This window comes from Nomascus leucogenys, chromosome 2 (genome assembly GCF_006542625.1).
Source record: "Nomascus leucogenys isolate Asia chromosome 2, Asia_NLE_v1, whole genome shotgun sequence".
Classification (NCBI taxonomy): domain Eukaryota; kingdom Metazoa; phylum Chordata; class Mammalia; order Primates; family Hylobatidae; genus Nomascus; species Nomascus leucogenys.
This window is the reverse complement of record NC_044382.1, coordinates 64427833-64441617: the sequence shown is the minus strand read 5'-3', so window position 1 is coordinate 64441617 and position 13785 is coordinate 64427833. Positions and strand designations below refer to the sequence as shown.

General features: G+C 41.8%; 1 protein-coding gene across 2 annotated transcripts in view; it reads right to left on the bottom strand.

Annotated features, from left to right (window-relative positions):
- Positions 1-6165: 6165 nt before the first annotated feature.
- Positions 6166-13785, bottom strand: part of CES5A (carboxylesterase 5A) — a 29911-nt gene continuing 22291 nt past the window's right edge. The window contains exons 10-13 of one of the 2 annotated variants that reach the window (XM_003263063.2): positions 12870-13017; positions 9577-9726; positions 6711-6783; positions 6166-6625 (exon numbers count right to left, since the gene is read on the bottom strand). In XM_003263063.2, the coding sequence (XP_003263111.2) occupies positions 6400-6625; positions 6711-6783; positions 9577-9726; positions 12870-13017 (597 nt within the window). In that variant the 3' untranslated portion in view covers positions 6166-6399. The remainder of the gene's footprint in view (positions 6626-6710; positions 6784-9576; positions 9727-12869; positions 13018-13785) is intronic. The other variant, XM_003263064.2, reaches the window with a different exon arrangement.

Here is a 13785-nt window from a genome sequence, read left to right as displayed (position 1 = left end):
TAAAGGAAAAACAGTTTACCACTTCCTGTAAAAGAAGAGGGATCCAAAATTTTTTATTTCCCCCCCAATTATCCTAAGAAAACAGTGAAATAAAGTTTTTAAAGCTACAAACCCACATTGACAAACTGTGAAAGAAGAGATGACAGCATTTTGGGCCCTGAAAGGCCAACAGAATGATGAGAACTAGTTTTAGAACAGAAAAAGGAGACGTTAACTCATGGAGAGAAAGACACCACCATGCACCTATGCAATCAGAATAGAGACAGAAAAGACTCTCTGGGTTTAGGGGTATTGGATACCTGTAAAAGTTGGGGCGTAGGTATCCCCCACTTAAGCCCATGAGGAGTGCGCCTCTCCCCTTCGAGCTCCACCCCAAGGCCAAAGTTTCCTGGAGGCTCTCTGCCTCTGCCACTCCTAGAACTGGGCTGACCCCAGGAACTCTGACCACCTAATTACAACAGAATATCGGAAGGTCCTTGCCAGATGTCAATATAAGGTGATTTCTGTGCAGAGATCTGAGTGTCAAAAGGAAGAAGTTTCCCAAAGCTCATGTAACGGCTGCAGTAATGATGACTCTTGACAAAGTCAATGCCTGGCCACAAAACAAGGTCTCATGATGGTGGACAACTTTGTCCCTGCCTTCATATTACTAATTGACCATCGACAGTCCATTTTTCCCATTGAATAACTTATTTTCAGAAATGTGCTTCTATAACTCAGTTGTTGCATGCAGTGAAACTAATGGAGGAATTATATAGTAATGAATAAGAATCAAAGTGTACCAATCCTTCTAAAAATACCGAAGATATCAGCCAGAGTTCTGTTCTCTCACATGAAAGGTTCAGGAGGAGGTAAATAGAGCTTGAAACACAATTACATAAATAAATGTAATAAATGAAATAAATAGATTAGATAGACAATAGATAGATGATAGATAATTGATAGATGATAGATAATAGGTAGGTAGATGATAGATAGATAGATAGATGATAGATAGATAGATAGATGATAGATATCATGGCATTACCTTCCTATAAAGAGAGAAGTCTGTTTCCTAAAGGTCAAGGTAGAAAAGCTGTCCTCCAGGCACCCACAGTGTGCTCCAGCAACCTTGCCAACACCAGCCCTGCTGCCCATGGGCTGGCCCCCCTGCCATCACTGCTCAGGGTCACACTTCCGCCACGCTGTGGCTGGCCATCCCCCTTCCTACCCATCCTTTCATTTCAGACTTGAGCTCCACCCCATTCATGGAGCACAGCAAGCTCTTTGCAATGAATTTCCTTGTATTTTGAGACAATCAAGTGGCAAGGTAGGTTTTTTTCTCCCCAGCCCTTCCTGTCCTTGGGAATAATAAGGCACACTCTTGATACAAACTTTTAGCAGAGCATTTGGGGCAGGACTGAGTGGGATCTGTCCCTGCTGGAAGAAGGGAGGCTCATCTTGTAGATGCGTTACCTGGGGCAGCACCAGGTGGGGCAGCTACCCAGGTGCAGGGCCTGAGTCTGCTTCCCACCCTCCCCTGCAGCTCTGCCCTGGGGGAATCTGGACTGAGTTGGTCCAAGGAGAGGAAATCCCTTTTGTCCCTTTGAGGTAGGCTCCTGGAGACTTAATGGGAAAGTCCAGGAAGTGGAAAAGGGAAAAACTGCTGGCTCCAACCTCTGTTCTGCTAGTGAGTTTAGTCTTTTCAGTCAGACTTTTCAGGGAGTGGATTCTACCTTTTCCTCTTTCCAAATGTTACAGATGGAATGGATAACACTATATTGTATTGGCTTGTATATAATTTAACTATTTTTGCATGGTCTTATTGTCAGTCCAAGTTCTGCGATATCACACCACCAGCATCTCAGGAGCCTCAGAACAGAGGGAAGTATTCTTCCTTTGTGATAATGCTGCCCTCTACTGGACATCAGGAAATTCACAGGTGAAGACTGATGTAGTTTGTCCCTAAAGTTTTGCTTTGATTTAATTTAATGGATAGGGTTCAAGATTGTTTAATAAAAGGGGGGGGGAGGGGGAGGCAGTGGGTACTGGAAAAATAAATTGTTTATTTTACAATAAGAAAGTGATTAGGCCATCAGAGAAATGCAAATCAAAACCACAGTGAGATACCATCTCACACCAGTTAGAATGGCCATCATTAAAAAATCAGGAAACAACAGGTGCTGGAGAGGATGTGGAGAAATAGGAACACTTTTACACTGTTGGTGGGACTGTAAACTAGTTCAACCATTGTGGAAGTCAGTGTGGCGATTCCTCAGGGATCTAGAACTAGAAATACCATTTGACCCAGCCATCCCATTACTGGGTATATACCCAAAGGACTATAAATCATGCTGTTATAAAGACACATGCACACGTATGTTTATTGTGGCACTATTCACAATAGCAAAGAGTTGGAACCAACCCAAATGTCCAACAACAATAGACTGGATTAAGAAAATGTGGCACGTATACACCATGGAATACTATGCAGCCATAAAAATGATGAGTTCATGTCCTTTGTAGGGACATGGATGAAACTGGAAAACATCATTCTCAGTAAACTATCGCAAAGACAAAAAACCAAACACCACATGTTCTCACTCATAGGTGGGAATTGAACAATGAGAACTCATGGACACAGGAAGGGGAACATCACACTCCGGGGACTGTTGTGGGGTTGGGGGAGGGGGGAGGGACAGCATTAGGAGATATATACCTAATGCTAAATGACGAGTTAATGGGTGCAGGAAATCAACATGGCACATGGATACATATGTAACAAACCTGCACATTGTGCACATGTACCCTAAAACCTAAAGTATAATAAAAAAAAAATTCAAAAAAAAGTGATTAAATATTTTATTTTTTTACAATGGTGGAAAATTAGAAGTGATTGTGAAAATGATGTGTACCTGTCTTGCTGGTGAGTAGGATGTGATTTGGCGCTTTAGGAAAGTGAATTTGTAGAACTCAAAAATATTGACTTATAAAGGGCATGGCCATTGGCCCAGTTCATCTTACGCAAATCTGGATGCCATAAATAATATTTAAAAGTAAAAATACTGGGGTGGAGGTTGCAGTGAGCGGAGATGACGCCACTACACTCCAGCCTGGGCGAAAGAGTGAGACTCTGTCTCAAAACAAAAAAAAAAAAAAAAGAAGAAGTCATTCCCAATGTTGCTCATCAAATTATGACCATATCCGGGATCAGACTAATGGCTAAAGAAACTGTGACACATCAACACCAGGCAGAGAATAAAGCAGTTTTTTTGTTGTTGTTGTTTTGGAGAGCCTCTAGGAACTCGAAAAATATATATGCCGCACTCTTAAGACCCAGTGGTTCTTAATCGGGGTGTTCATTAAAATGCCAGAAAACTGAAAATACTTCTAGGTCCCATCCAAGGAGATTTTGCTTCCGATTGACTGGCTAGTGGCCTGGCCGTTGGTATTTTGGAAAAGCCCTCCAAGTGATTATTTTACTTACACCCCAGATAGAAAACTCCAAATTAAAGGGGAAAAAAACAGACACCAGTGGCATTTAAATAAATGTCAACTTTAACTCCACAAAGCATCTGATTGCATGTGGACAGAAAGAGAAGGAAAGAGGGCCCTATATCTGGATAACTTAGAAATGTGCTCCCCCTAGCAAGATATCTACCAAAATTAGAACCACATTTGAGGATGCTGGCACTGCGAGCAATGTATAAATGATGCGTGTAATGTCATTTAATATGATCGTATTTTTAAAAATGAGTTGAGTGGTGTTTTCTAGCTGTTAGTTTTTCCAAATATCAATATAGAAATTAGTCTTCTGCAGCTGCAGAGGCAATTCAGTTTCCAGCTTGCTTTCATGGCCTAGAGCCATAAAGTGGCCCAGAGCATCTCTGATCCACCCCTCCCACAACCACCTAATCCAGAGACAGCCGAGTGCTTTGGACCATCTGATGAGAGAGGTAGCTGCATGGCAGTAAGAGTCCTGCTCTGAAGTGACAAGAGCCTTAAGGCCTAGTTTTGACTTACTGCTAACTTGCTGATACTGCATACTTGCTGAGTGATCTTGGGTGAATCTTTTCACCTCTCTGAGGTTCACTATGAAATGAGAGGTCAAGGGTCCAAACTTAAACACCTTCAGAGGTTGAGAAATATCAGTGAGTAAAATAGACCAGGCACAGCACAAAGTGGAACGGTGTGGACTGTGGCACGCTGAGAACTTATGCCTCTGTAAAGGGGGCAGCCACCACTCAGTTCCTGCAGATTACTCTATCTTTGCTGAGGATAGTTGCACAGGTAGTGCACTGCAGAAGGGTAACACTTTAGAGAAGGTGTCATTTGCATCATAGATGCAGATATTTATCCATGGCAGTTTCCCGGAAGATGTCTGTAGAAGGTTTTGAGGAAGGGGCACCTTGTAATTTGCATAAAAGGTGTTGTATGTGCCGGGCGCGGTGGCTCATGCTTGTAATCCCAGCACTTTGGGAGGCCGAGGCGGGCGGATCGCGAGGTCAGGAGATCGAGACCACGGTGAAACCCCGTCTCTACTAAAAATACAAAAAATTAGCCGGGCGTGGTGGCGGGCGCCTGTAGTCCCAGCTATTTGGAGAGGCTGAGGCAGGAGAATGGCGTGAACCTGGGAGGCGGAGCTTGCAGTGAGCTGAGACTGCGCCACTGCACTCCAGCCTGGGTGATAGAGCGAGACTCCATCTCAAAAAAAAAAAAAAAAAAAAAAGGTGTTGTATGGACCGCCAGAAGTGCTGGTTATCACGTGGGAATGCAGCTCTGTAATGGTATCTTCTGGGTATTCTTCTTGTTGTTGTTTCCTGAAGAAGCTAGAAATATGGCATTTAATGTGAAATTTTCCTAATTTAAAATTTGCTGGCAACAAATTCCAAAATATGTTTAACGTTGTGTGGGCCAAACAAAATACTTCAGGGGGTCAGATTCAGGCTCTGAGTTGGAGATCTCTCACCCAGATGAGTCACTGGCATCTCAGAAACCCTCCTATTGTGTGCATCTTATGTAATCTTGAAGCAATCATGAAGAAAAACTAATTACCCTGGTGAATTATACGGATATAATATGGATTATGTGGCTTTATAAAGTAAGAGTGCATCCTTTGAATGATGGTATTTAACATTCTCCCTACCCTGTGACTAACTTTGATTTGTCCTTTCTTAATGTAAATGCTATTTCTCCAGAGAGAGCCTCCTAAGGCTTTAATCTAACTCAGGTTCCCTCTGTTACACTTTCTTGAAAACACCTTATTCTCCTGAGTGACACCTATCAAAGTTACAGTGTGAGATATCCACTGGCGTGAATGTTTGCTTAATGTCTGTTTGCTCACTCTTTGGTAGCAGCCATGTTTTGTTCACTGCTATATCCCTAGTGGGGATACGCCTGGAATATATCAGATGCTCAGTGTAGATTTATTTTTTATATTTTATTATTATTATCTTATCTTTTTTTTTTTCGAGAAGGATTCTCACTCTGTCACCCAGTCTGGAGTGCAATGGTGCAGCTTCTGCTCACTGCAACCTCCACCTCCCGGGTTCAAGTGATTCTCCCACCTCAGCCTCCCGAGTAGCTGGGACTACAGGCACACACCACTACGCCCGGCTAATTTTTGTATTTTTTTTAGTAGAGATGGGGTTTCACCATGTTGGCCAAGCTGGTCTTGAACTCCTGACCTTAAGTGATCCACCTGCCTCAGCCTCCCAAAGTGCTGGGATTACAGCCATGAGCCACCACACCCAGTCAGTGCAGATATATATTGAATGATAGATTCATCTCAACCCCATCAGGGAAGCTTCATTTCTTCTTGGCATTGCTGATCTGACCCTCGATGCCTAGAATTTGACTTCTAGGTTTTTTATTTTGGATGATGCCAGCTTTCCATGGCTGTGGATACCCCATCACCCACACCTCTCTGAGCCAGAGAAGAGACCCAGCTCAAACTCGTGATGTCCAAGTCATCCATATTTGGCTTGTGGCTGAAGCCCCTGTGGGTTGGGATTGGGGGACTTGCATTTTGGGTAACATACACAGACACCTTCTCTGACAGAAAGTGGGTGCTGGGGGCAGGGGGAGAATTATCAGCACAGAATTAAATTCTGCCCCCATATACATATTTTACATTCTGATTTTATTTCATATGAGTTACAAAACCATTATTATGACAACTAATAGGCCAGCCCTCCTTCAAATTTATTGAAGAAATCTTGTTGCCTTCCAAGACAAATTGCACTTTTTGATGTTGAAAAGAATTCCGTAAGGATCATTCTTAAGTCCATAAAATATCAGCGAAAGCAGCTTGTTCTGCGAAGTTCCCCATAGAAAGCAGCTGAGCTCAGAAAGAAGCTAATGATTGCCGGAGAAATTGTAGGAGGAGAAGGGAAAGCAAAATCACAGAACGGTAACTTCTCAAGGAGCACAAGAGAAAAAGAAAGGCTGGAGGAGAGAGAGGAAAGTTAAGGAAGAAAGAGGACTGTGGAGCGTGTCGGAGGCAGACAGGATCAGGGGGATGGTGCTGGTCCAAAACTCCACCCGCGGTTCTTTGAGTCTCTGTCCGACGCTCAAGTCCAGCTGCAGATACTGCTCGGTCAGATTATAGGCTGGCCACAGAAACAGGTCGTCTCCATTAGGATGCCTGGAAGGGAGAGCAGAAACAGGGATGAGATTTTCCTCCTCACACCCCAGGCCTTGGCATGGGGGAGACCGGGAGGTTTACTTACCCGGTTCGAGCAAAGGTAGCCCAGTATTTCATCATCTTCCGGCTCAGTAACTTCTCCTTCTCCACGGCTCCTTCTGAAGGAGATAATCACAAAATGCTGCTGCTCTGGGTGAGGCTCGGGAAGCCCCGGGTGCCTTGTATTTGATGAATCCCTTTCACACCCCTCCTCCCACTGGAAACTTACAAGCCTACCAAGTCACTGTACCCATTTTATACATGCAGATACTGAGGCTCAGAGCAACGGGGACCTGTCCAAGGAACTGTGGCTTCCGAATGGTGGAAGCTGAACACACATCTTCCCTGTCCACCCCGTGTTCCTGCAGCCAGTCCCATGAGGCTGCAGGTTCCCTGGGGACACAGACCAGCTTGCTCCCTCTCTCTGTCTCTTTCTGTTTTCTCCTCTGTCTCTCTTCCTTCTCTCCATCCTCTCTTCCTTCTCTCTCCCTATCTCTCGCTTCCATCTCTCTTCCCTCTTTTTCTTCTCTCTCTCCCCTCTCTTCCTTCCCTCTCTCTCTTCCTTCTCTCTGCTTCTCTCTCCCTTCTTTCTTCCCTCTCTCTGTTCCTTCTCTCCCTGTCTTCCCTCTCTCTTGCTTCTCTCTCTCTTTCCTCTCTCTTTTCCTTCTCTCTCTCCCTCTGCCTCTCTCCTCCCACACACATTTTTACAATTAATTTTTGTATTTCTTTATTTAAAAAGTAGAAAATCCAAAATGCAGAAAGAGCATCTAATATCCAATGAAAATGTTTCCCTTTCATCTCTTCCCTGCAGACACCCAGTGGCGAGCCTCAGAGGCACTTTCCCAAAGACAGGCTCTGCAGGTACCAGGGTGTAAGTGGACACTTTTCTACACATCTGGCAGGAGACTGGACATGTATTCTACATATTGCTGTTTTTATTAAAATTGATTTCATTTATAGGACTTGTCACTTATCAGACTGCCATTTGTTGTTCTATGAGCATGTAATATATAAAAACATATTTATATGCAATTATATATAAATATAAAAAGTATTGTCATATTTCCAATCTTTTCTGGTAAAAGCAATATTTTAGTGTGCATATATACTTTTGCACATGTGGAAGTATAATTACACAAAAACTCTAGAAGTAGAATTGCCAGGCTAAAAACTACATGCATTTTAATCTATGTTATTTATTTTTATAAAGATGGGGTCTCACTGTCACCCAGGCTGGAGTGCAGTGGCACGATCATAGCTCACTGCAGCTTCCAACTCCTGGGTTCAAGCAATTCTTCCTGCCTCAGCCTCCCAAAGTGATGGCATTATAGGCATGAGCCACCACACCTGGCTAAGACTACATGCATTTTTTTTTTATTTTATAAAAATAAAAACAATTTTTGAGACAGGAGTCTCACTCTGTTGCCCAGACTGGAGTTCAGGGCCATGATCACAGCTCACTGCAGCCTCGAACTCGGGCTCAAGTGATCCTCCCACCTTAGCCTCCTGAGTAGCTGGGACTACAGGTGTGTGCCACCATGCTTGGCTAATTTTGTTTATTATTATTATTATTATTATTATTTTGTAGAGAGGGGGTCTTACTGTGTTGCCCAAACTGGTCTGGAACTCCTGGACTCAAGCAATCTTCCCGCCTCAGACTCCCAAAGTGCAGGGATTACAGATGTGAGCCACCATGCCCAGCCTTACATGCATTTTAAATGTTGATAGACTTCTCTATTAATGTATAAAATTGTTTCTCACACCTCCTTGAATACATTATTTTAAGTGTTTTGTTTTTTTCAAACTTGATTGATGAAAAATAATTCCTTGCTAAGGATGGTCTGCAGTTTTCTTGTTATGAGGGAGGTTGAGTGGATGGATGTTCATATGTTTAGAAGCCACTTGTGTTTTCTTTTCCATGAACTGTTTGTATCTGTTACCCAGTTTTCAATTAGGTTATTCTTTTCTTATTAATTTTAGGAGCTCTTTAGACATCAAGGAATTTAACCTTTTGATACCTATGTTGTTGACTTTTTGCAGTTTAGGGAGTCCATGTGCCGTTACATAGTATGGGCTCAGGAATGGTTGCTGAGAAATAACAGTGACATTTATTAGGTATTCACTCTTACTTTATGGGACTTGTTTTATTTAATCCTTGTGGCAACCTAGGAGGAAGTTCTTTATTATCTGTGTTGTGAGGATGAAAAACTGAAATAATGAATAAACCACAGTGCACAAATACACTCTATACGGAATGTTCTGTCCTCTTTGTCAAGAGGCCAGTGTGAATAAGTTAAGAGCCTGCATTGTGTAATGTCTCTAACTAAATATTTTAGTGATAGCTCCTGTGTGTAATTTTCCCTGTAATTTTCTTCCATTGATAACCTCATCTGATTGGTTTATTTTAGGCACCAAATATGTCATAAATTTAAGAATAAATGAGCTAACATCACAAGTAACAGTTCACAAGCATTTACATAAGCTCATCTGGGTGCAGAGCACTTTGAGCTGGAATTATGAAAAACATGGTCCTTGCCTCTTAAAGCTTCAGGTTGTGGCCTCATGGGATTTCTGGGAAGGGGAGGGAGGGTAAGACCAGTGGTCAAAGAAAAGGAAGAAAATGGTTCTAGTACATTTTTTTAAAACATTATTTAGATTGCTTGAGTGCCCTGAAGTGCCCTGAAACCTGTAGGTTTCAGTACAAAGAGAAGCCCTCATCAAGCAACTGTCATGGCACTTTTTCATCTTGGCTTCCAAAAATGGAAGTGAGGGCATTTTCCAGAGAAAGGTTGTGTCCACCTGTAAACCGCAGAGGTGATTAAATGCCAACCCCAAAGTCCTCCAGGCTCTTGCATAGTGGTGGGGTAAGCAGGGGGCTTCATGTGAACTGTGGGGAGTGGCCAGTTCCTTACCGAACATAACAATGTCACCCTTCAGGAAGGCACCACCGAACACAAAGCGGACTTCATCACCGTGGTCGGCTTTGACAAAAGCTGGCTTCGTGTCTTCAAAGCACTGAGGCCGGTGCCGAAACTCATAGAAGTAGACAGGTGCACCAGCATCTGACAAAAGGTCAGGGAAGGTCAGGCATGCATGTAGCGTGGAGCAGGGGGCTGGCTCTGTGTCCCCACCTATCAAGTCTTGGATGTATAGACCCAGGGGTGGGACAGCTCAGAGACAAAAGGCTACGTAAGCCAGCCTCACTTCCCCTTTCCTCATTTGAGGCTGGAATTTCCTGCTACAGCAGTGCTCATATCCCTAGTGATGAAGAGCTCATGTCTGAGAAGGCAGTAGTTCTACTTCTCAAAAAAAGTCCTCTATATTCAGCCAAGATCTACTTTGTTGGGACTTTCTCTCAAAGTTCAAGTCTTTTACCCATTATTGGAAAATATTTTCTTTTCATTACTGAACTGTAAGGGTTCTTCTGTTCTGGATATGATTATTTTGTCAAATAATTGTACTATGAATATTTTCTTCCAGTCTGTGGTCTGCCTTCTCATTTTCTTAACAATATTTTTAAGGCAAAATGGATATAAGTGAAATCTGCCACTTTAACCATTTTAAAGTGTGTAATTCAGCGGTTTTTAGTACATTTAGGATGTTGTGCAACTATCACCACTATTTAGGTCCAGAACATTTTCATCACCCCAAACAGAAACCTCAGACCCATTTAGCAGCCACTCCCCCTTGGCCCCACTTCTCAGCCTCTGGAAAACTCAGTTCTACTTTCTGTGTCTATGGCTTTGCCTAATCTGAACATTTCGTATAAATGGGATCATACAACATGTGGCCCTTTGTGCCTGACTTCTTTCGCTCAGCAAAATGTTTACAAGGCTCATCTGTGTTGTAGCATCCATCCGTATTTCATTTCTTTTTATGGCAAAATGATAATCCATCATTAAGTATATACTGAATTTTCTTTATTGATTCATCAGTTTATGAACATTTGGGTTTTTACCATTTTGGCCTATAATGAACAAGGGTGCTATGAACATTCATATACAAATTTTGTTTGAACATCGGTTTTCAATTATCTTCAGTATATCCCTAGGACTGGATTTGCTAGGTTATATGGAAACTCTATGTTTAACTTTTTGAGGAACAGCCACAACTGTTTTCCACAATGGCTGCACAGTTTTATGTCTCCAACAACAGTGTATGAAACTTTTGGTTTCTCTATATCCTTCACACTTGTTCTTACTCCTTTTCTTTTTAAAAAAAATTATAGCCACCCTAGTATATGACACATGCAAAAGAATAAAGATATATTCTTCCCTCATACTATATAGAAAAACTAACTCAAAATGGATCAAAGACCTAAATGTAAAACTAAAACTGTAAACCTCTTATAAGAAAATATAGTGGTAAATTTCTGTACCCTTGAATTTGGCAGTGGATTCTTATATATGACACCAAAAGCACAATCAACAAAAAAGTGGATGAATTATATTTCATCAAAATTAAAAACTACAGTGCAACTTTTGTATATTATCAACAGAGTAAGAAGGCAACCCGGCAACCCACAGAATGGGAGAAAATATTTGCAAGTCATATATCTCATAAGGGATTAATTTCCACAATATATAAGGAACTCTTAAAACTCAGCAACAAAAAACAACTCAATTCAAAAATGGGCAAGGGTCTTAAATAGACATTTCTCCAAAAACATACATACAAATGTCCAATAAGCACATGAAAAGATGCTCAACATCTCTAATAATTAGGAAAATGGAAATGAAAACCATAATGAGATACTACTTCAAACCCATTAGAATAGTCATTATTTAAAAAACAACAACAGAAAATAACAAATGTTGGTCAAGATGTCGAGAAATTGCAACACTAGTGCACTGCTGGTAGGAATGTAAAATGGTGTAGACACCGTGGAGAACAACATGACAGTTCTTTGAAAAAATTAAACATAGAATTACATATGATCCAGCAATTCTGCCTCTGGCATATACCCCAAATAACTGAAAACAGGGACTTGAACAGCTATTTCTACAACTATGTTCGTTGCAGCATTATAGCCAATAGCCGATTGTAGCCAATAGCCAATTGTTCCTTGCACAATAGCCGGATGGTGGAAACAACGCAAATGTCCATTAATGAATAAATGGATAAACAAAATGTGATATATACATAGAATGGAACATTATTCCTTAATGTTCCATTAATGTTCCACCTTAAAAAAGGAGGAAATTCTGATGTATAGTACGGCATATAGGAATCCTGAGATCTTATGCTACGTGAAATAAGCCAGACAAAAGGACAAATATTGAATGATTCAATTTACACTGAGTAACTAAAGTCACTAAAGTAACTAAAAAGTCAGTCATAGAGACAGAAAGTAGAATGGTGGTTATTGGGGTCTGGGGGAAGGAGGGATGGAGAGTTATTTTTAATAGGTACTGATTTTCAGTTTGGGATGATAAAAACGTTCTGAAGATGTATAGCAGTGATGGTTGTATAACAATATGAATGTACTTAATACCATTGAACTATACACTTAAAATGGTTAAAATGGTAAATTTTTTATTAAGCATATTTAACTACAATTTTCAAAATGTAAAAAAGAGTATGCCATTTCATTTATAAATATTTGTGAATTTTCCAGATTTCCTTTTGTTACTGATTTCTAATTTCATTCCCTGTGGTTGAAGAAGATACTCTGCATGATTTCCATCCTTTTACATTTACTGGGATTTGTTTGATGACCTAACATATGGTTTATTCTGGAGGATGTTTTATGTGCACTTGAGAAGAATGTGGAATCTAATGTTACGGAGTATTTGGCTGCATTTAAAATAGTTGATTTAAAGTCTATTACTTTAGGAGTTCCATTACTCCTTATAGCTATAATGTTTGTTCCATTACTATGTATGGCTAGGATGTTGGGGAAGACATTTCTAGAAAGAAAAAATCATTGGGGACAGCGCCCAGAAAATTATAGGGAGATGAAAATTTTCTACATGGTCCTGAAGAAGAGGAAGAAACAGAAACAACTGATCAACATTCCCAAACTCTGAAAGGCAGGTGAATGACATAGGTCCCCATGGCATGTTTCCATCCAAACACACCTGGGAATGCCCTCTCCATGAGGGAACAGAGGCAGAGAAGGCAGCCGGTCAGTAGACAATGTGGATTTCCGTGGCCACCAGCCTCACTGGGCTGTGGTCCTGGAGCGGGGTGCTCAGAGACTCACCTCTGTGATATCGAGCTGTGATCAGTGCAGGCACCACAAAGAGCACATCTCCAAGCAAGTCCAGAAGACTGTCTCGGATTTCAGTCAGGGAGTGCTTGTCATGGAAGTATTCATTAGCCACAAGGTGCAAATACTGAGGCGGGATGTGCTGTAAAAAAATTGTAGTCCTAGGAGATCCAGGTCAACCACAATGGCCAACATGTTAAACACTCACCTGTGCAGGTATGATTCTGAATGCTTTACCCACATTGCTTCCTTTAACCCACACAGCAACCCTATGATGCAAGTATCAAAACTAGCCCCGTTTCACAGATTAAGAAACTGAGGCTTAGAGAGGTGAAGTAGTTGGGTCCAACTGGAAGAACCATGATTCTTTCACAAGTCTATTCGCATCCAAATCCCATGCTCCTGACCACAGGCCTCTCTCTCATGTCTCAGAATGAGTCACTCCTGGGCAGAACTGGTTGCATCATCTGTGGAGCTCAGTGCAAAGTAAAAACATAAACTCCTTGTTCAAAAAATCATTAAGAATTTCAAGATGGTAACAGCTGAGCATTAAACCAAATGTAGGACTCTTCTGAGCAACAAGGTCCTCTGTGACTACACAGGCAGAACATCCATGAAACCAGCCCTGCTCCTGGTACCAGTGCTGCCTCCAGCCCTTAGCTATTATCTTACCTAAGCTAGTTGGTCTCTTGGAGCCTCAGTTTCCTCCTCTGTAGGGATGTGGAGGATTATATGAGATATGAAGAGAAAAGTATGCTGCTTGGCCCAGAGCAGTTCTTTGGTCCTGTTGGTTCCCCCAGGCCCCATTGCTGAGTGCCTTAATAGGACATTTGATGCTTCTCTGACCTGGCACCAGCCTGCCTCCCAGGCTTCTCCCTCTCAACTTTCCCTAGGCACTAATGGCAGAGAG